This window comes from Phoca vitulina, unplaced genomic scaffold, assembly GCF_004348235.1.
Source record: "Phoca vitulina isolate PV1807 unplaced genomic scaffold, GSC_HSeal_1.0 scaffold20, whole genome shotgun sequence".
Classification (NCBI taxonomy): domain Eukaryota; kingdom Metazoa; phylum Chordata; class Mammalia; order Carnivora; family Phocidae; genus Phoca; species Phoca vitulina.
In genome coordinates, this window is record NW_022589723.1 from 2,118,989 (window position 1) to 2,140,616 (window position 21,628).

The window sequence follows — 21,628 nt, forward strand, 5'->3', positions numbered from 1 at the left end:
TGTTTCACATTTATACTAATTCTATTTGGCACCATATCGAGGTAAGACCACTGGTGAGATAAGAAAACCATGACCAGGGCGCCTGGGTGACTCAGTTGGTTAAGTGTGTGGCTTCGGCTCAGGTCATGACTTTGGGGTCCTGGATCCAGCCCTGCATCTGGCTCCCTGCTCAGTTGGGAGTCTGCTTCTGCCTCTCCCTCTGTCCCTCCCCCCACTTGTGCTCTCTCTCGCTCTCTCTCATAAATAAATAAATTAAATAAATAAATAAACAAACAAACAAATGCAAAAAAAAAAAAAACATGATCGGTAAGTCTCTCACATAAACAAAGCCCAAATCCTCTGCATATTTAAGAGACGTTACTCTAATTCACAAACTGAGAACATAGTCTCCTCATTGCCACCTTCATCTCCTTATTTCTCAAAGTGTAGATGACCGGATTCAGAAAAGGAGTGAGAACTGCATCAAAGATGGCAAGGAACTTATCCAGATGTGATGTGGGAAATGGCCACACGTAGAAGAATACTAATGGCCCAAAGAACAAAACAACCACAGTGACATGAGCTGACAGAGTGGAGAGGGCCTTGGACATACTCCCCAAAGATTTTTTCTGAACAGTCACCAAAATAAAGGTGTAAGAGATGATTAGAATTAAAAAGGAGGCCACAGAAATAAAGCCACTATTGGCAGTAACCATGAATCCCAATTTGTTTGTCTCTATGCAAGCAAGTCTGATAAACCGAGGAAGGTCACAAAAAAAGCTGTCTAATTCATTAGGCCCACAGAAAGGCAAGTCCACAACAAAGGCCAGTTGAGTCACTGAATGAATCAAGCCAATGATCCAGGAAGCAACCAGAAAACAAATGCACCTCCGTGGGGTCATGATGGTCAGGCAGTGGAGAGGCTTACATATGGCAACGTGTCTGTCAGAGGCCATGGCGATGAGCAGCACCATCTCAGTGCCCCCAACGGCATGGATAAAGAAGATCTGAGCTACACAGCCCCCAAAAGAGATGGTTTTGCACTCTCTTAAAAGATCATAAATCATCTTGGGAGCTGTGGAAGAGCAAAATATCAAGTCGATGATGGAAAGGTTGGCCAGCAGGAAGTACATGAGGGACTGTAAACGAGGGTCAGAGGTCACAGTTAGCACAATGAGGAGGTTTCCCATCAAGCTGGCCACATAGAACACACAGGAAAAGAGGAAGAGAAGGAGCTGGATGTCAGGTGAGGTGGAGAGTCCCAGGAACACAAACTCCAACACCGCTGAGTGATTGCCTTCATCCATGGCCTGTCAGCAGTGACACCGCTCATACCACCTGAAAGAGGAGAGTAAGGAGAAACTGATGTAGGAGAAATGGCATGGATCTTAATCTTGGGCAATTCAATCATTGTCAGAAAACTAGACCAAGGCTGATGCGTGCTCTTGGAGACCATTTCAGTCACAAAGCAATTCAGATATCTTTGTCGTGTTTCATCACCAGAAGGCAAATAAAAGAATAAGGATCCTTTTACTCACTTAGATTGATAGTTCTGTTGTATTTTTCCTGTCATTGTTTCATAGTCATATCTCATAAATGACTATGAATTAAGAGGCTTTCAGAAAGTACCTAACTACATGAAATAATGCAGTGACAGTACATTCCATAATTTGGACATATCACAGTATAGTGTTACCATATCCATGACCACATTGGCAAGTTCTATGAAAATCTTTATAAGCTTTCTTTGAAGACCTGATATGTAAATGTCTCATATCTGTGAATTAGCAAGACAAGATGAGTTATTTAGAGGAAGGAAGGAAAGAGAGGTGTAGAGGATGCCAGAGCATGGCACTCACCATCCCATAGAAGGAGAATAAGTTCTAGTGAGAGGGACACAGTTATGGGTTCAGTGGACGGGATTCTGCATAGGGGCAAAGAGAAGAAGGAATGTGAGACCAGAATGACAATGATAAATCATATATGCCAGTAAAAGAGAAAGAGTAAAAGTGAAAATATCGTTCTTTACACTTGGCTCTCTTGATATATATAAAAATACTTAACCTCATTCTGAATTAAGTAAATGTATGCTAAAATAGCAAGACACTAGTTTTTCTTATAACACTGGCAGGGATTTAAAGACTTGACAAAATGCAGGGTTTGAGAGGAAATGGGGAAACAGGTAGTCTCATAACTGGTGGTGGGAGAGTAAACTGATAAAACATTTGCCAAGTTGGTAATACTTTCCAAAATTGTAAATGTTCATATACTTTGACTCAGTGATTCTACTTCTCAGAAAAATATCTGGATATCTGTGTGTGTGCACAGAAACAAAGTGAACAAAGAAGAGGTACAGTTTGGTAGTTGCCAAAGGGTAGGGGGATTGGAAGGATGGGTGAAATAGGTGAAGGGGGTCAAACGATACAGTTATAAAATCAGTAAGTCATGAGGATGTAATTAATGCACAGCATGGTGGCTAGAGTCTGTAGGAATGTATTGGCTATTTGTAAGTTCCTAAGAGAGTAAATCTTGAAAGTTCTTATTGTGGTGATCTTTTTGCAGTGTATACAAATATTAAGTCATTATGTTATACACCTGAAATTGATAGAATAGGTCAATTACACCTCAATTTAAAAAAGATACAAAGAGTTGGGCCTTAGTGGCACAGTGGGTTAAGCAGTAGACTCTTGGTTTTGGCTCAGGTCCTGATCTTGGGGTCTCGAGATTGAGCCCCAGGTGGGCCACAAGCTCAGCACAGAGTCTGCTTAAGACACTCTCTCCCTCTCACTCTGCCCCTCCCCACCCTGCACTTGCACTCTCTCTCTCTAAAATAAATGAATAAAGCTTTTAAAAAAGAGAGAGAGAGGGGAGCGCCTGGATGGCTCAGTCGTTGGGCGTCTGCCTTCGACTCAGGTCATGGTCCCAGGGTCCTGGGATCAAGCCCCACATCGGGCTCACTGCTCGGTGGGAAGCCTGCTTCTCCCTCTCCCACTCCCCCTGCTTGTGTTTCCTCTCTTCCTGTGTCTCTCTCTGTCAAATAAAAGATCTTAAAAAAAAAAAGAGAGAGAGAGAGAGAGATACAGAAATGTTTACTGAAGCATTGTTGCTTGTAAAAGCAAAAGCCTGAAAATAATTTCAATGTGTAGAAATAAGAGACTAGTTGAATAATTTCTAGTAGATCTGATCTATGGTGTACTACATAGCCATTTATTTTGCTAAAGTTCACCTAAATGTACATAGACAGGATAGACAGGTGGAGAGGGGGCAGTATCTTGCATTCATCTTATCCTATCTGGTTTTTTAATATTTATACAAATAAATTACATATATATAATTAAATAAATTAAAAAATGGATTAACAATGCCTAGGTTGATATGCAAGAAGAAAAGTTAATAAAAATTACCTCTAAGGAGACGATGGACTCTGAAAAACAAACTGAGGGTTCTAGAGGGGAGGGGGGTGGGAGGATGGGTTAGCCTGGTGATGGGTATTGAGGAGGGCACGTTCTGCATGGAGCACTGGGTGTTATGTACAAACAATGAATCATGGAACACTATATCTAAAACTAATGATGTAATGTATGGGGATTAACATAACAATAAAAAAATTTAAAAAAAAATTACCTCTAAGGACTAGGAAATTATGCAGGAAAAGGGATCTTTTGCTTTTCACTTTATAAGCTCTTCCCACTATCTTACATTCTTGCAGTAAACATAGTATCAATTTCTAATGATGTATTGTATGGTGACTAACATAACATAATAAAATTAAATTTAAAAAGAACAGGTACAAGATAAAAAAAATATCAATTTCACTTTTACAAAATGTCAGGGTATGTGGATCTGAAAAATTATACAATTTGTATCTTTGGGATTTAAATCTTCCAAAGATATCTTCATAATGTATCTTCCAATTTATAGCAAAGATCAAAGCTACACCTAAGATATTCGCTAACTTTGTTGCTATACTCCTTCGTCTCCCTCCCACTCTAGCTGAACCACCTCCTGACAGGCACTCAAATGGTATTTACCCCCCCCTCACACACACACTCAAATATTCCAGCCCATGGCTTCCCTCCACGTTCTTCACTCAGCCTGCAGTGCCTGGGCCTTCATTACATCTCTCCAGTTCTTCCCATTCTTCAACAGCCCACTCTGCAAAACCCCTTCCTCTATGAAGTCCTTTTTGATACTCTTACTTTACACACATGGGGGAAGACAAATTTTGCTTACAATGTGGTGACAAAACCAGAAACCCTAGCAATCATACGGTTCTGTTACTGCTCTAACAAAGACCACTATCTAATTCTCCATTGCTATACATAAAGGTTTCTAAATATATGTTTAAAATGTCCTTTTTAGACTTTTTCTTAATGCTGGTGTTAATGATATCTACATTAATAAAAAGCAACTCAGCTTGGAAGCAGTTGGATTCCTTTCACAGGGATTATCACCAGGAATCTCCCCACTGATGCAATTCATCCAAGCGAATGATTGATCCTGAGTTACCCTCCTGGAAGCTGCCAGTTATTCCAGCAATGCTTCTAAATCCCACTCCATCCCAAACTCTTGGTAGTTTTAACACAAGACCTTATTTTATCTTCCCCCTGAAAATGGATGATACTTTTTCATGCATCAGATTAGCTAAACATTCAAAAAGTAGATAATTCCTAGTGTTAGTAAAAAGATGGAAAACAGGATGGGACACTTGTTGGTGGCCCAGCTTCCTAGCCAGTCTTTCACTTTCTGCCTACTGAAAACTTAAGGTCTCTAGGGGCCTTACTTGGTATCAGTCTCCACTTTTAAACAAGGGCAGAATAGTAGTTTAAATCTGACCTTTTCCATGCAGGCAAGTGAAACTGTCCCCTTAACTCCTTCTGCAAAAAGAAAACAGGATATCAGTTTAGACCAGCAACTAAATTCCAGGGAGCCTTTGTAGTGTCCTGAGTCTCACAACTGTTCGTCACACAGCACTGACTGCTGCCCACACCCCCACCACAAGCCCATAATGTAAGAAATGAGAGATTCCTCAGAGATCATCTAGTGACCAGCTGACTCTCTTCTCTTCTCACTTCTGCTCATCCTTGTGCTGGCCAGCACAGATAGCAAACAAATTAGAAATAAGGTGGGCTCACCTCCAATTCAAGCAAGGATGACAATTCTGGAGTATTTTGAAAGTAGATCAATGTGGAGGTCACTCAAAGATTGGTAGTCCTCTACTTCTTAACCTGAGTCAGTCTCAAATTACTCACAAGGTTGAATTTACATTAGAGTTACTGGAAAAGAATAAAATTCACAGAGAAACATCTCAATCTCATCATCCTATGCATTTCTCCCCTAGTTTGCTCCTCTAGAGATGTGTAGAGAGAGCTCAGGACAGGACAGTACAAAGATGTACAGAAATGGGCGCTTTAACCGCATGCTGTCAGAGTGGTTGTTTCTACTGCTATCAGTGCAGCAAGCCCTGTAGAAAACTGCCATTGCTGGGACCTCAATGAAACTGCTAGTGATTGTAAAATCTGTTTATTTTAAAGTTAGGAAAACCCAGGTGCAGAGAGGATAAATAGCATTACTGAAGTTAAGGAACAAGCCGGTGGCCAATCCACAATCAATATGGTTGACTCTTGGTTTCTAGACAATCCAGCTCATGTCCACTCTTCCACACTTCTTTTACTGGGATGGTCCAACCTGGGCCTCCTGAGTGTAGCCCAGGAAATCATAATATATCAAAGCTACTTTCTTCAGCACTGTCTAACATTCTTCTTGCTTTAGTCCCACTGGACTCAGATATTCTGCTCCTACTATATTATGGAGACCAACACTCAAGACACATCTGCAAATGTCACTAGAATAACTCCGCCAATACAGGTCATGAAGTGGTGATTTGACTCCACTCATCTTGCTGTCTTCTCTGTTTTGGTTGTGTATTTATCTGCTATAATCTCCCTGTTGAATAACAGAATTGATTCATTTCTTCTAGTTGATTAGATCTCCCTTCTCACTGCTCTGTGTGTTTCCACTTGAAGCTCTCATCTGCATCAAAGACTGTGTCCACACCTCTGTAACTCACCTGGACCCATGTCAAAATGACCATGGCCTTAGAGGATAACAGAATGCAAAGCTCTTGCCTTTGAAATGTTATTATCAGCTGGCATAAAAATCCCTATGTAATGCCTCCAAGCAGGAAACACAGCTAATTAGCAGCACTGGAAAGTTACTTGAGCGCTGCTGTAGAGACCTGGGATTGCCACCATGCTACATTTAGCCAAGGGAGTTTTGTCCTAGAACCACAGAAATTTGGCCACAGCAACCAAAGGGAAAAGTTAGTAATAGGTCACTTGAGGGAAGAAGGAAAGGAGACTAGGGATTTTTGTGGAAATTACCTATTTGGTTTTCTGATTCATGAAGGCAGAAACTCCATAAGAATGAAAAATATACCTTCAAACAAGTGAAAATAATGCTAATCGTCTCCATAGGAAAAAAGAGAGGGAGAGAAGGAGGAAGCAATGCAGGGCTCCAGTGTGGCACTGACCGTCACCTGTGTCCCATTAGAAAGGATAACTAGAGGTAATAAGATATGCAGACATTCCATCAAAAGTTAGCTTGTCCTTTATTATGTGTGTGATGTGGAGAGGTGAAGAGGGTGCTATAACAGCAACTCAAGGGGATGAACCCAAAGGGTAGTGGGGCTGGGATGAGGCAAATCACTAACAGTTTAATCTCTCATAGGTCAGCTTCTTAAAAAGAAACATCAACAAAACAGAAAATCTCCTCCAGTTATATTGTATATCTTTATATCAAAAGTATGCAGAGGGTCAGTGATGTGGCCATTGATAAACTATCATTATATAGAGCACTCTGTATCAGTTACCTATTGCTGTATGACAAAGTAGCTTAAAGCAAGGACATTTTACTTGCTCCTGACTCTGCAGTTAGGGCTGAGCTCAGCTGGGCAGGTCTCATGCTGATCTCACCTGGGTTTTCTCATGGGCATCAGTTATCTGGCAGTTTGGGATTGGAGGGTTTAAGATGGCCTCATTCACATGTCCAGGGCCTTAATGCTGGCTTCGCTGGGCCTTCCTCTCCAAGGGGTATTTTATTATTCAGTAGTCTTGCCCAATTTCTTTACAGGGTAGTAGGAACTCTGCAGGACAAGAAAGGCAGAAGGTGCAAAGCAAATGATGCCTCAGTTCTGGAATTCATGCAGTATCATCTTTGCCACATTCCATTGGTCAAAGCAAGGCAGGAAACCAGGCCAGATTTCAGGTTGGGAAATAGACTCTACCTCTTGACAAGATAAGGTGTAAAATATTGTAACCATGTTTTTCAATTAACTAGAGGCTCCATATCTACTCATTGTGAGTTGTGTTGATTGGCTAAGTCTCAGTTAGCCTTAATATAAGGAACTGATATATGTCCTATAGAGTTCTATGGTGCTGTTGCTCCAAATTTTACTAACTCAAAGCAGTTAACTCAGCAACTCTCTCCTGTTCCAGTATTTGTCTTCTATTTAACCAGTTTGTAATAATTAATTTTAATTTCTTAATGAGTTTACATCCTGATACTATATATGAGACTAGGTTAAGCCACATGACCTTCTGGAGTCTCCTGTGTGCAGGACAGACCAGCCTCCTGTCAAAGAATATTCAAGAACAGTGAGGCAGAGACACAGCCATTTTACTTGATTTGAAAGGAGCCTAGAGTTCCTGTGGGATAGAAATTTCTCACCATCAAGGTATAAGAAATGGGTGATGAGTTTGAGTTGTCCAAAGGAGGGCAATCGAATGCATTTGAGTGAAAGTCATTATGAAAGCAAAAGATATCTGGCAAAGTAGGGAAGACTAAGCAAGCAAGTCCTGGTGTTAGAGCAGGCAGTAATCCCAGGCACAAAGCGAGCATATGCATGACCACCATCCCACACAGCCTCTCCACCTTTTCCCCACCCCTGTTCCCCCAGATCCCTGCTGTCCCTGTGCTCTCTGGAAATGAATGGGCTGTGATACAAAGAAAAGGCCTGTGATACTAGAGCCCAGATCTCTTTTGTGGGAGTCCCTTCACAGAAGAGGCTGTGAGGAGCAACATAAAGCAAGCCAAGGCCAACAATCCAGGGCAGGCCTCCCGAGGTTCAGACTACAGTGTGGGCAACTGGCAACCAGCTGTTTGGGAAAGGTGGGCAATGACCCAAGCAGAGAGCTGTGTGCCAGAGTGACCTCTGTCCCTGAAGCAGAAGAATGCTATGGCATGGCCAACAGAACGCAGAGTCTGTGCTCATAGGAGAATCTTCCCACCAAGTACTCTGGAGAGAACACTTAGGGAGCAGAACCCAGGAAAAGATTTAATTTCTGCTTCAGAAGCAGGTCAGAGAAATGAGACTTGGAATGTCTTGGTAAATATGACACATTTGTACCAGGTGAGGTCCTGCACCTGGTGTTTTGATGGTCTCATTTTTACTTTGTTAACTTGATTGTGTGCCTGTTTATTGACGAGTGTGTGTAGACATAAAATGTTGGATGCCTAGATAAATATTTTACTTAAACCAAACATTGTCTTTTTACCAACCAAAAGATATTCAAGGCCTAGGTTTATGAAATTAATGAATCTCTTCCCCTTCACCTAGAGATAGTCTCTACAATAAATGGTGTTGGGAAAACTGGATATCCATGTGCAAGAGAATGAAATTGGACCCTTAGCTTACACCATTTACAAAATCAACTCAAAGTGGATTAAGGACTTTAAACATAAGACCTGAAATTTTTAAACTCCTAGAAAAAAACATAGGGAAGAACTCCTTGACATTGGTCTGGGCGATGATTTTTTGGATTTGACACCAAAAGCACAGCAACAAAAGCAAAAGTAAAAAAGTAGGACTGAATCAAACTCAGAAACTCTGCACAGCAAGGGAAACAATCAATACAATAAAAAGGTAACCTACTGGGCGCCTGGGTGGCTCAGATGGTTAAGCATCTGCCTTCAGCTCAGGTCATGATCTCAGGTCCTGGGATTGAGTCCCGCATCGGGTTCCCTGCTCAGTGCAGAGCCTGCTTCTCCCTCTCCCTCTGCCACTCCCTCTGCTTGTGCTCTTCTGTCTATCTCTCTGTCAAATAAATAAATAAAATCTTTAAAAAAAAAAAAAAGGTAACCTACAGAATGAAAAAAAAAATACAAATTATACATCCAATAGGGGGTTAATATCCACAGTAGGCAAAAAACTCATACAACTGCATGGCCAAATAATCTGATTAAAATGGGCAAAGGGCCTTAATAGAGATTTCTCCAAAGACATTAAAATAGCCAACAGTTATATGAAAAGATGCTCAAAATCACTAACCATCCAGGAAATGCAAATTAAAACTACAACAAGTTATTACCTCACACCTACTAGAACGACTATTACCAAAAAGTCAAAAGATAACAAGTGTTGGGACACCTGGGTGTCTCAGTTGGTTAAGCTGCTGCCTTTGGCTCAGGTCATGATCCCAGGGTCCTGGGTTCGAGTCCCACATCAGGCTCCTTGCTCAGCAGGGAGCCTGCCTCTCACTCTGCCTGCCGCTCCCCCTGCTTGTGCTCTTTCTCTCTCTCTCTGACAAATAAATAAATAAAATCTTTACAAAATATATATAACAAGTGTTGGCAAAGATGTGGAAAGAAAGGGAGCCTTTGTACACTGTTGATAGGAATATAATACAGTATTAATCACTAGGAAAATAGTATGGAGATCCCTCAAAAAGTTGAAAATAGAACTACCATATGATCTAGCAAATCCCACTCCTGGATATATATCCAAATGAAATAAGAATCACTATCTCAAAAAGATATCTGTACTCCCATGTCCGTTTCAACACTATTCACAATAGACAAGATATGGAAACAACCTAAGTTCATTGACACATGAGTGGTTACATACACACACACTAAACACACACACACACACACACACACACACACACAGAGGAATATTATTCAGCCTTTAAAAAGAAGTAAATCCTGCCATTTGTGATAACATAGATGAACCTGGAGGACATTATACTAAGTGAAATAAACTAGACACAGAAAGACAAATACTTCATGATCTCACTTATATACAGAATCTAAGAAAATAAGCAACAGAGTGCCAGAGAATAGAATGGTTGTTACTAGGGACTGGGAGGTGTGCTGAAAGGGATATATTAGTCAAAGAGTACAAGCTTTCAGTTACTAAATGAATAAGTTCCTTAGACCTAATGTACACCATGATGACTACAGTTAATGTATTGTATATTTGAAATTTGCTAAGAGAGTAGATTGTAGGTGTCCTCACATAAAAAGGAGGGGTTTAACTATGTAAGGTGATGGATATGTTAATTAACTGATTGGGAGGTAATCACTTCACAATGGGTACATAGATCAAACCATCACATTGTACAATTTAATGTGTACAATTTTTATTTGTCATCATACCTTAATAAAGTTAGGAAAATGAATAAAAATAAATCCCTGTTCACTAACTGTTAAAATATAGACATCTTTTATTTTGATACCTACTAGTGTGATGCAGAAACCATCTCAAAACAACCTCATACTAGTTAACTAAGAGGAAGCTTTGTGTATGCCAGAAAGAGCTGTACTTGAAGTTTAGTGTTCTTTTTTTTTTCTTTAAGTTCTTGTTCAAGTACTTTGGAGGAGCCTAATGGTATAGAATCAGTAAATAGTTTATCATTTGTTAAGTTATTTTCAGCTTTCAGTAGAACAGTCTTATTAAAATTGGCTCATCCTCTGCCTGGACAACTGCAAAGTGTCTGGCTCTGTGAGAAGGAAGGAACCCCAGGAGGTGTCCACTCAGGCTTCAGTTTTCTCCTAAAATAACATGACTCTGCCATAGACTATCTCAGAGGAGTAGATGGTGCAGTGCCCTCCACTCATGTATAATTTTGTTTGAATATAAGGGAGTTATAAAGTTATTTTATTATATAAATCACCTCTGAGTCTCAGCCCCTTTGAACAGTAAATAGATGGATATTTTTAATGATAGATTTAAAAGACAAGACACAAAAACATATTTTATTGAATTGATGCATGTTTTATATTTATTTTGTGTTATTAAGTAGAGAGAGAAAAAATATGTTCAGATTTTAGAAGGACAGGTAAGAGACACCCACCAACTTGGAAGTGTGGTGATTAAGAGCAGGGATACTGGAGAAGAAGCTGTGTGGTTTTGCAACCAAGCTTTACCACTTACCACCTCTTTGTCCCTGGGCTAGTTAGTATACCTTTCTGTGCCTCAGTTAAATCATCTATAAAATAAGAATGATAATATTACCTACCTGATTGCTGTATTAAGTAAATTAGTGTATGTTAACAACTTAAGAGAGTACCCGCCACATAAATGCTCAATAAATGTTGGTGATGGTGGAGGTGGTGAAAGTAGGACAAAATGATGAATGGGCTTTAAAAAGCCAGTAAGAACATTTTGGATGAGAGAGGAGCTATGAAGTTTCAACCAGGCTTGTAAATGGCACAGTTAAGAGCAAGCAAGGTGATGATAAATCCTGTACTGAATTTTATTTGGAGTGATTGCACATCTAAGTTTCCATATATCAAATAGAAAGTCAAAGAATCACATAATATTTGTAAGGCTGATATCCAAAGGAGCATTCTATGAGGTCACGAGGAGAAAGAGAAGTATAAACAAAACTTATCAAGAGGGAAAAGAAACAATTTCATACATACAACAATCATAAGCCCAAGGCTAATTTTGACAAAAAGAAATATCTCTTACTTGGTTAAGCTAAGGTCTTAACCTGTAATTATCCTAATAAATATATATTTTACAAATAAAGAAGTCCAAAGTAGCATCAGAAGAAAAGTGAAGGTAGAAGAACAAAGTAAATTCCTGAATGAAGTCTGAAACTAATATAACACTCTATGTTAACTAACTGGAATTAAAATAAAACTATTAAAAAATAGGTAAACTGAAAATAAAAGAAGTCTGAGACCTGTTCGTGGTTTAAGATAGATTCAGGGGCACCTGGGTGGCTCATTTGATTAAGCATCTGCCTTCAGCTCAGGTCATGATCTCAGGGTCCTGGGATAGAGCCACCTGTCGTGCTCCCTGCTCAGAGGGGAGTCGGCTTCTCCCTCTCTCTCTGCTCCTCCCCACTGCTCATGCTCACTCTCTTTCTCTCTCTCAAATAAATAAATAAAATCTTTGTTTTTAATGATTTTATTTATTTATTTGACAGAGAGAGAGACAGCACGAGAGGGTACACAAGCAGGGGGACTGGGAGAGGGAGAAGTGGGCTTTCCCCCGAGAAGGGAGCCTGACGCAGGGCCTGATCCCAGAACCCCGGGATCATGACCCAAGCCAAAGGCAGACACTTAACGACTGAGCCACCCAGGCACCCCATAAAATCTTTAAAAAAAAGATAGATTCATCACAAAGATCTACCAAAATTTGCTAACTAACAAGAATATGAGTATATATGTGGCATTTTTAAAGAATCTTTAAAATAAGTAAGCATTGGGGGTGCCTGGGTGGCTCAGTTGTTAAGCGTCTGCCTTCGGCTCAGGTCATGATCCCAGGGTCCTGGGATCGAGCCCCAAATCAGGCTCCCTGTTCAGCGGGAAGCCTGCTTCTTCCTCTCCCACTCCCCCTGCTTGTGTTCCCTCTCTGGCTGTGTCTCTCTGTCAAATAAATAAAATCTTTTTAAAAAATTAAAAATAAAATAAAATAAGTAAGCATTAATATAATTTTATCATAGTTATTGGTTTCTAAATCAATAGTTTAGTTTGTTTAAAGATCAGAAAGATTTGTCTCTGGCCTATATTATCTTTGGGTCCCAAAAGTTCTAAAGTGCCTTAGCTGTTCAGTCTTAGAAATCATGACCCACTAACAGAGACAGATAAAGGAATGCAATAATATTCACACATGAGATTCTTGAAGCTTACTTAAGATAACTGCCAATCCTTGGTAACAATAAGAAAAGTTATGGTGAACACCCTTTAGAGTGTTCATTAGAGTAGAAAACAATATACAGGGGGGAATACTGTTTAATTGTGGATTTTTAGTAAGTGATATAAATGAAAGCCATGAGTGAGACCATGGATGAGTGATGAAGTAATCATGCAGTTGTAAAATAACCAGAAATTTCTTGTTAGCCTGCAATAAAGAACTTGGAAACAACAAATAATCATACAAAACCAATACCAATGAAGAGAGTCATGACCTCAGTTGTGCTACTTCTGCTATCACCAAGGTCAGAAATAGCAGGCCAGAGGAATAGTCTATTAATGAAAGCTCAAGAATCCAAATTAATAAGTGAGCCTAGATTTTTTTTAAATCAAAAGTGAAAAGAGTTCACTATGTGAGGTGTTAGATGTGTTAATTATCTTGATCTTGATAATAACTTCACAGTGCATGTGTATATCAAGTTATCATATTGTACACTTTAAATGAATAAATTATATTTGACAATTATTCCTCAATAAAGTTGGGAGGGAAGTGTGGAGATCTGATTCTCACCTTGAATCTATCACTTAACATCTCTGTGCCTGACTGTTATCATCTATAAAATAAATAGGTTGGAACAAATGATCTCAAATTCCAGTTCTAAAATTCCACAGTTCCCCTATATAATCAACAGTTCTCTAGGTGACCAAAGGAATGGGGTAATAGGAAACAAACAGATACCTTAGAAGAAAAAAAAGTCAAACCAATTGGCATTATGGCAATTTGATAGATAGTTTGAGTGAAGGAGGTTAACCAATTCAAAGCAGAGAAAGTATAACAGTGAAAAGGAATAACATGCTAATTTCCAGCACCTAATTGTTGAACACATTCTCTGTTTGGCACCTTTTGAGGGATAAGACAATTGGAAGTGGTGGATTAAGGTGATAACTTTGGTTTGACATATTTTCCATAGTAATTAAAGAGGGATGAACAAGAAGCATTTCTTAATACTCACTACACAGAGTTTTCATAAATATTAAACAAAATAATTTATATAAAACATCCAGCACAGGGTCTGAAACACAGAAGTCCCAATGTTAGCTCCCTTTATCATTAGTTAGGGTACTAGACATACACGGTGACATGGTAAATACCTAAATGTAACCTAGTATGTAAAATTAATAGAGATCTAAAATTTCAATCACTTTATTTTTTCTGTTGTTATTGAGTGTAGAGCTAAAAATTTTTTTGATCTCTATAGTATTTAGTACATCCTCCTGTAACTCACAAGCTGATGACAGAGTTTCTTCATTGCTGCCTTCATCTCCTTATTCCTGAATGTGTAGATGACCGGATTCAGAAAAGGGGTAAGAACTGCATCAAAGATAGCAAGAAATTTATCCAAGTGTGATGAGGGGAAGGGCCAGGTGTAGAAGAAGATTAATGGTCCAAAGAATAAAACCACCACAGTGACATGAGCTGACAAAGTAGAGAGGGCCTTTGATACCCCACCTGAAGAGTGTTTCCAAACTGTGGCCAGAATGATGATGTAAGAAATAATCAGTATAAAGAAGGAACCCACAGAGATGAGTCCACTATTGGCTGTGACCATGAACTCCAGTCTGTTGGTCTCTGTGCAAGCAAGTTTAATGAGTTGAGGAAGATCACAATAAAAGCTGTCCAATACATTAGGACCACAGAAGGGCAAGTCTACAACAAAAGCCAATTGGGCCACTGAGTGAATGAGGCCAAGGACCCAGGCTGCCACCAGAATAAAAATGCACATTCGTGGGCTCATGACGGTCAGGTAGTGGAGAGGCTTACAAATGGCAACGTATCTGTCAAAGGCCATGGCGATGAGCAGCACCATCTCAGTGCCCCCAATAGCATGAATAAAGAAGATCTGAGATATACAACCTCCAAAAGAGATGGATTTGCATTCTCTGAAAAGGTCATAAATCATTTTGGGGGCTGCAATAGAGCAAACCCCCACATCAAGAAAGGAGAGGTTGGCCAGCAGGAAGTACATAGGAGAGTGCAAGGTAGGGTCAATGCTCACAGAGAACACAATGAGGAGGTTTCCCATTAGGCTTGCCATGTAGAACACAGAGGAAAAGAGGAAAAGAATAAGCTGGACCTCCCATGAATTGGAGAGTCCCAGGAATACAAATTCAGATACCACAGATTCATTGGCTCCATCCATTGCTTCTGCAAGAAGAGGTGACACTAATTTTACCTGCAAAAGGGAGTAAAGAGAAAATCAACTTTGTGGGGAGTCGCTGAATGCATGAGTTTCATATCATAAAGAAAAAACATTGCCTTACTTCACAAAGCCAAAACACATCTAATATAACCCCTTAAACTGTAGTTGCAGAAAATAGGCAGTAACTCATTGCTACAAAGCACTACTTCTAACTCCCTAGTCTCCTTAAAATTCCCTAGGATTTGATAAGAGAAGATTAAGCAAAATCTGCTGAATTACAAAGGTTGTAAGAGGCAGACCAGGAATGCCCTGGAATAACATAAGAGAAGAAAGAAGAAATGGAAATGAGCTCATTGATTTTTCCCTCACAGTTTATTACTTCTGCTCATGGAGTTCCCCAAACCTCAGGCAATTTATGATGATCTTTGTTTTCCTTATCCCTTTGACTGCCTCTATATGCAATGCTATCAGTCTCATTAATGTTCTCTTACGTTTAGCCTCATTCTTTTGCATTTTATCAAATCATATTCACCTTTTCCTCCTCAAGAGAAAAGATAATGTAGAAACTCTAAAGGTATCCAGCTGTTGTAGCACAGCTCAGGAAGTGGAAGTGATCATAGAGCTTGAGCTATGAGAGCATATAATAAAGTAAGGACAAGCCAGAAGAGGGATTTTCCCTGCAGAATCTAAACATGGTTGGGCTAATGCGATATAGAAACAAAAAAACTTATGAGATTTGTATTTGTAGATCTTTGCGCATGCCATGTTCACTTTTCATGGTTCATGGAATGGCAAAAAAAACAGAGCATTTGGAATCAGAAGAGCTGTGATCAGGGGCACCTGGGTGGCTCAGTCATTAAGCGTCTACCTTCAAATTTATTTATTTATTTATTTGAGAGAGAGAGAGAGAGAGAGAGAGAAAGCACGAGCAGGGGGAAGGGGAGAGGGAGGGGGAGAAGCAGACTCCACACTGAGCAGGGAGCCTGATGCGGGACTCGATCAGGACCCCGGGATCATGACCTGAGCCAAAGACAGATGCATAATTGACTGAGCCGCCCAGGCACACCTAGGACTTGAAGAAGAAATAAATAAATTTTTTTAATAAGCAGTTGGAAAGGGGAGTTTCTTTTTTTTTTTAAAGATTTTAAGAGAGATAGCGAGAGCGGGAACACAAGCATGGGGGAGCTGCAGAGGGAGAAGCAGCTCCCCGCTGAGCAGGGATCATGATGTGGGGCTCGATCTCAGGACACTGGGATCATGACCTGAGCTGAAGGCTGATGCTTAACCAACTGAGCCACCCAGGCGCCCCTCAAATAAATAAATAAAAATAAATAAAATCTTAAAAAAAAAAAAAGAAATCAAAACCTATGCCATACTTTAAGATATGGATATAATTTATTTAGATAACTTCATATATGGGCTTAAAGAATTTAAATAATACATAATATAATGAAATATAATCATGGGGCGCCTGGGTGGCTCAGTCTGTTGAGTGTCCAACTCTTGGTTTCAGCTGGGTTCCACACTTGGCGGGGAGTCTGCTTGAGATTCTCCCTCTCCCTCTGCCCCTCGCACACTCTCTCTCTCTCTCTCTCAAACAAATAAACCTTTTTTAAAACAAGGAAATATAATCAGGATAATATATATAATCAAGAAATATCTCCCAGTCTGGAGCAATGTTTGATGAACTATTTATGGATGTAATGATAACAGTCAAAATCAAAGCAAAAACAGTGACTACCATGTGTAAGACACCATAATAACCTCTTTAAATTCATAATGTTATTTGATATTTACAAAAACCATAAAAGTTGGTATTTTCAGCTTTTTTGGCAATGAAGGAAATCCAAACCAAGAGAGGGAAAGCAACAAATTAGAGCAATAAGTGATAGGACTGATATTTATTCTCTGATCTGCCTCTCAACCAGTATATAGAGAAGACTTCTCTTTTCTCATGACTTTCTGATTGTGTGACACACCTTAGTCTCTTTCTGGATGTCCCATGTTCTTCTGTCAGCATCCTAGCCAGATCTAAGTGAGAGAGAATGAAGCTTTGTCCTCAACTGTTCACAAGCATTTGGGCTTCTTAAACTACTTCAAACATATCTATAATTTATCCAGGCTATATAAATAACCATGGTAGGAGAAGGCAAATCTATATAATACCTGCATCTCGGAGCATTCTGGTTGAGTTCCAGGCCAGTTTTGTCTTGATCCATACGTACTCCATTTTGCTTCCCATAGAAGAAATTCAGATCTCACTACTCTCTAATTAATAGAAAAAACAAAAGCCCTATGTCTCCATATCAAGAAATGAAATAAAGCCCAGAATTAAACGAAGTCATATTTTATTCCCTCTTAAAAGACAGCTTCCTAATCACTCAAAATCCCTTTTTTGTTCTCAAGCTTAGATAGCAATCGAGAGAAAAAAAGTAATTTCTGTTTCTGACTGCATGTCCTTTTTCTTCTCAGTTGTATTCATTCTTGCTCATTAAGCTCAACTGAAACTGCTTCTATTGTATAACATATTATTGATCTCTATACAAAACAATCCTGTCACCAGAAACATCTATTCAATACTGATCTTTGGGGATTTAAACATTGTACACCAGTATCCCTTGGATATTTCTGTATTTGTCACCCATCTGCTCACTTAAAGACCTAACATGTAACTGTTTCCAAAGAGTTAAACATTATTTAACATTCCCTGGTTAAAACTAACATTACTTCATGCACAGATAGCTATAAAAATTTATTATTTTAAGAGATATGTCTAATTGGCACACAGAATACTGACCGAATGACACTGCAGAGATTTGGGATTACCAGTATGAGTTCGTTTATTCAAGGGAATTTTCATTCAAAATCCTGGCAGACCAACAGAGGAAACTATTAATGAGTCACCAGAGAGAGGAAAAAGTGACCAAAAAAAATTTAAGAAAACACAATTTTCTTTACTTAATTTGAAATATTTATTTCATAAGTAAGGCTAAAGAAGGATTTCTAAGGAACATGTGAATATACATTGTCTTATATTTATGTTAAACTCAATTCTGCCAAAGAACCATGGCAGTTAAAAAAGGAACCTTCAAAGAAATCCCCAGGATAGTGTGTGTGTGTGTGTGTGTGTGTGTGTGTGAATTATTTGTAAATCTGTTCCTCTGCTTTACATTCAAAAGCTACCATATCCATAATATGGAAATGTTTAGCTGCAGATTCTACTACATGATCTACAACTTCACATTAAAAATTATACGAAAACAATGAATCGTGAATCACTACATCAAAAACTAATGATGTGTTGTATGGTGACTAACAACATAATAAAATTAAATTTAAAAAAATAAAATAAAAATAAAAATAATACTTTTAAGTCAGAAACAACCATACTGTGTTTGGACCTGGTTATGAATTAGGAATCAGAAGAGAGATCAATTCTATTCAAATTTGGCCAGTAACTCACCCTATATCTTCAGATAACTCACTTCATATCTCTATAGTGTTACTTCCTCAACTGTAAAATGAACATGCTCTAGAAAATGATTTCTGCAGTCCCCTCCAGTTCCAAAACTTATGTCATATGCAACTGTACTATTTTCATTGATTAAGGGGAAAGAGAAAGAGAGTACAAAAAGAGGAGATAAGTATCAAAGGAAAAGTATCAGATATAAGGTTTATTTTTGCATATGACTTAAAAAAAACTTAAGAGAGAGAGAAAATTCAAAAAATAAGAACAAATCAATCCTGACATTTTTTACTACTTATGATAGAAGTAGAAATGCAAATTGTAAGAAATAGTATATCTGTTCAGTATGAAGGGGAGAGAGAAAAGAAAATATTCTTCCATTATGTACAGCCCTATAATAACCTAACTCCAACACTCATAGAAGTAAAGAGGAATAAAAGCTTTACACAAACAAAGAAAAAAAAATTATCTGATGAGAAAAAAAAAATCCTACCAAACTAAACACAGTTCCATATGCTCACTGACATGAAACTCCTACAAAGCAAATTAAAAATTTTTTAAATAAGAAAGAGTATAAGATTACCAGACAAACTTTATGCTTTCTAAGCTGTAAAGTACCCAATAAGTGTGAGGTAACTTTTAAAAGAAAAAAATAAAATTAAAATTAAAGAAATTAAAAATAAACAGAGCCAGCACAAGTTAAAAAAGAGAAAATAAGCTTGAAAACAAATGGCAGGGAACAGACTCCAGAGAAATACTGCCACAGAGCCAATGAAAATTAGGACCAAATATTTTACCATGAATTTTTTAACTTACAGGATTGATTGACTTTATTTTTTTAAAAGGATACATAATTAGTAATTTAAAATCTCAAAAATATATGACAAAATAACAGAAAGACATTAAATATAAACAGGCATATCTCAAGAAAGAAATAGTAGAAAAGATTATTTATCATAAATAGGTAAAATTGTAAAGAGACCAGGGGAAAGCAGATACTGCTGAAAATACAGTAAGGAGAGATAAAGATAGGGACAAGAACCCAATGAAATGGAAATGCACTAAGTGATTAAAAGGCATAGAGAGAAGATACAGATATGAAAGACTCAATATACACATAATTGGGGTCCCAAAGAAAATACAAATGAAACAGAACACATCTTAAGGCTATCATTTAAAAAAACTTTACAGAGGGGTGCCTGGGGGCTCAATCAGTTAAGTGTCCTACTCTTGGTTTTGGTTCAGGTCATGATCTCAGAGTCCTGGGATCAAGCCCTGTGTCAGGCGCCACGCTCAGCAAGGAGTCTGCTTGAGGTTCTCTCTTCCTCTCCCTCTGCCCCTCCTTTCTCTCTCCCTCTCTCTCTCAAATAAATAAATAAATAAATAAAATCTTTTAAAAAAATTTTTTTTTTTTTGCAGAAATAAAAGAAGACTTGACTTTCCAGACAAGGAAATAAACAAAAAGCCTGGCACAAAATGTTCAACACAGATATTAATGAAAAAAATTATTTGGACATCTAGCCAAAAAAATTTTTAAATTACTTACTAATAAAGGAGAAAAATTAAACCAGCCATAGCATCATTCAACATCAGAAAACACTGAAGGGAAGAAAAGAAAGAAAGAAAGAGAGAGAGAGAGGGAGGGAGGGAGGGGGGAAGGGAGGGAGGAAGGAAGGGGGAAAGAGAGAAAGAAAACACTGAAAGAATCCTTACAAAGACCTCAAGTTAAAGAAGAATCTCATAAATGGTCACCCTGTTTTTCAAGTATAAGTGTAACAGGAAAGTATTTTTGAATAGGAAAAATGTAAAAATAAAATTATTGAAAAAATCATTAGAGGTCAAACTTTCAGTGAACCAGAATAAACATTGAATTTATTTCATTATAGAACTAAAGCTAAAATTAAAAATAGGGATAATCATTACAGGGCAGGATGTGAAAATTACTAACCTGATATTGTAGAAATGGTACAAGTAAAAGGTGGAAAAGCAAAGGAAAGAATAAGTACTGTTATTAGTATGATTTCCTCATCTTTCAGAATTGGGGGTCAAAATACATTATTTTAAATTATTAATCAAGTAATGGATATTTAGGTATACTTAATAATGCAAAGATAAGGGGTACCTGGGTGGCTCAGACAGTTAAGCATCTGCCTTCAGCTCAGGTCACGATCCCGGGGTCCTGGGATCAAGCCCCGCATCGGGCTCCTGGGATCAAGCCCCGCATCGGGCTCCCTGCTCAGTGAAGCCTGCTTCTTCTTCTCCCTCTGCCTGCCACTACCCCTGCTTGTGCTCTCTCTGTCTCTCTTTCTGTCAAATAAATAAATAAAATCTTTAAAAAAACTGTTTTAAAGAAATAATGCAAAGATAAATACAAAGAAGGTAAAATAACATAAATTCGATGTGAAAATGAGGGAGGAGTAGAAATGATCAAATATATTAATTTCATCAGACACTAGAATAAAATCATCAAGCTTCATTTATCAGAAGAAAATGCAAATGTAAATAAAGGAAATAGCTATGTTATTTGTCCAAGGATATTTATTCCTGTTTTATATTCACTTTGGATTATACCTGTTATCATTATAATGTAAAATTCAAAATGAATATACAACTTGATTTCACTTATATATGGAACTTAAGAAGCAAAGCAAATGATCATGGGGGAAAAAAAGAGAGAGGGGGGCAAACCAAGAAACAGACTCTTAACTACTGAGAATAAACTGATGGTTACCAAAGGAGGTGTGGGCAGGCAGATGGGTTAAATAGGTGTTAGGGATTAAGGAGAGCCCTTGTTGTGATGAGCATTGGGTGTTGTATGGAAGTATTGAATCACTAAATTGTACACCTAAAACTATTATTTTACTGTATGTTAACTAACTGGAATTTAAATAAAAACTTTTTTTAAAAAGACATATGTTGGTAAACTTATGTGTAGAAGCATATTGAAAGGGCCACATGCTTAACTCGTTGCAACTACACTATGTACAAAACTTTTTGCAACATCTTCTTTCATTAAGATATAAGTGCCAGTAAACTTATAAAAATATATATCTAC

At 38.3% G+C, this 21,628-nt stretch overlaps 2 protein-coding genes across 2 annotated transcripts; both read right to left on the reverse strand.

Moving 5' to 3' along the window:
* Positions 1-362: 362 nt before the first annotated feature.
* On the reverse strand, positions 363-1,286 carry LOC116640677 (olfactory receptor 4F6-like). The gene has a single exon (XM_032417823.1). It carries the CDS (start codon positions 1,284-1,286, stop codon positions 363-365), a length of 924 nt encoding a protein of 307 aa, XP_032273714.1.
* A 12,882-nt stretch (positions 1,287-14,168) lies between these two features.
* On the reverse strand, positions 14,169-15,107 carry LOC116640683 (olfactory receptor 4F3/4F16/4F29-like). The gene has a single exon (XM_032417835.1). It carries the CDS (start codon positions 15,105-15,107, stop codon positions 14,169-14,171), a length of 939 nt encoding a protein of 312 aa, XP_032273726.1.
* Positions 15,108-21,628: the final 6,521 nt, after the last annotated feature.

What these genes read in the sequence shown, in the direction of transcription:
- LOC116640677 (XM_032417823.1), bottom strand. Translation starts at nt 1,286, where the DNA reads ATGGATGAAGGCAATCACTCAGCGGTGTTGGAGTTTGTGTTCCTGGGA.
- LOC116640683 (XM_032417835.1), bottom strand. Translation starts at nt 15,107, where the DNA reads ATGGATGGAGCCAATGAATCTGTGGTATCTGAATTTGTATTCCTGGGA.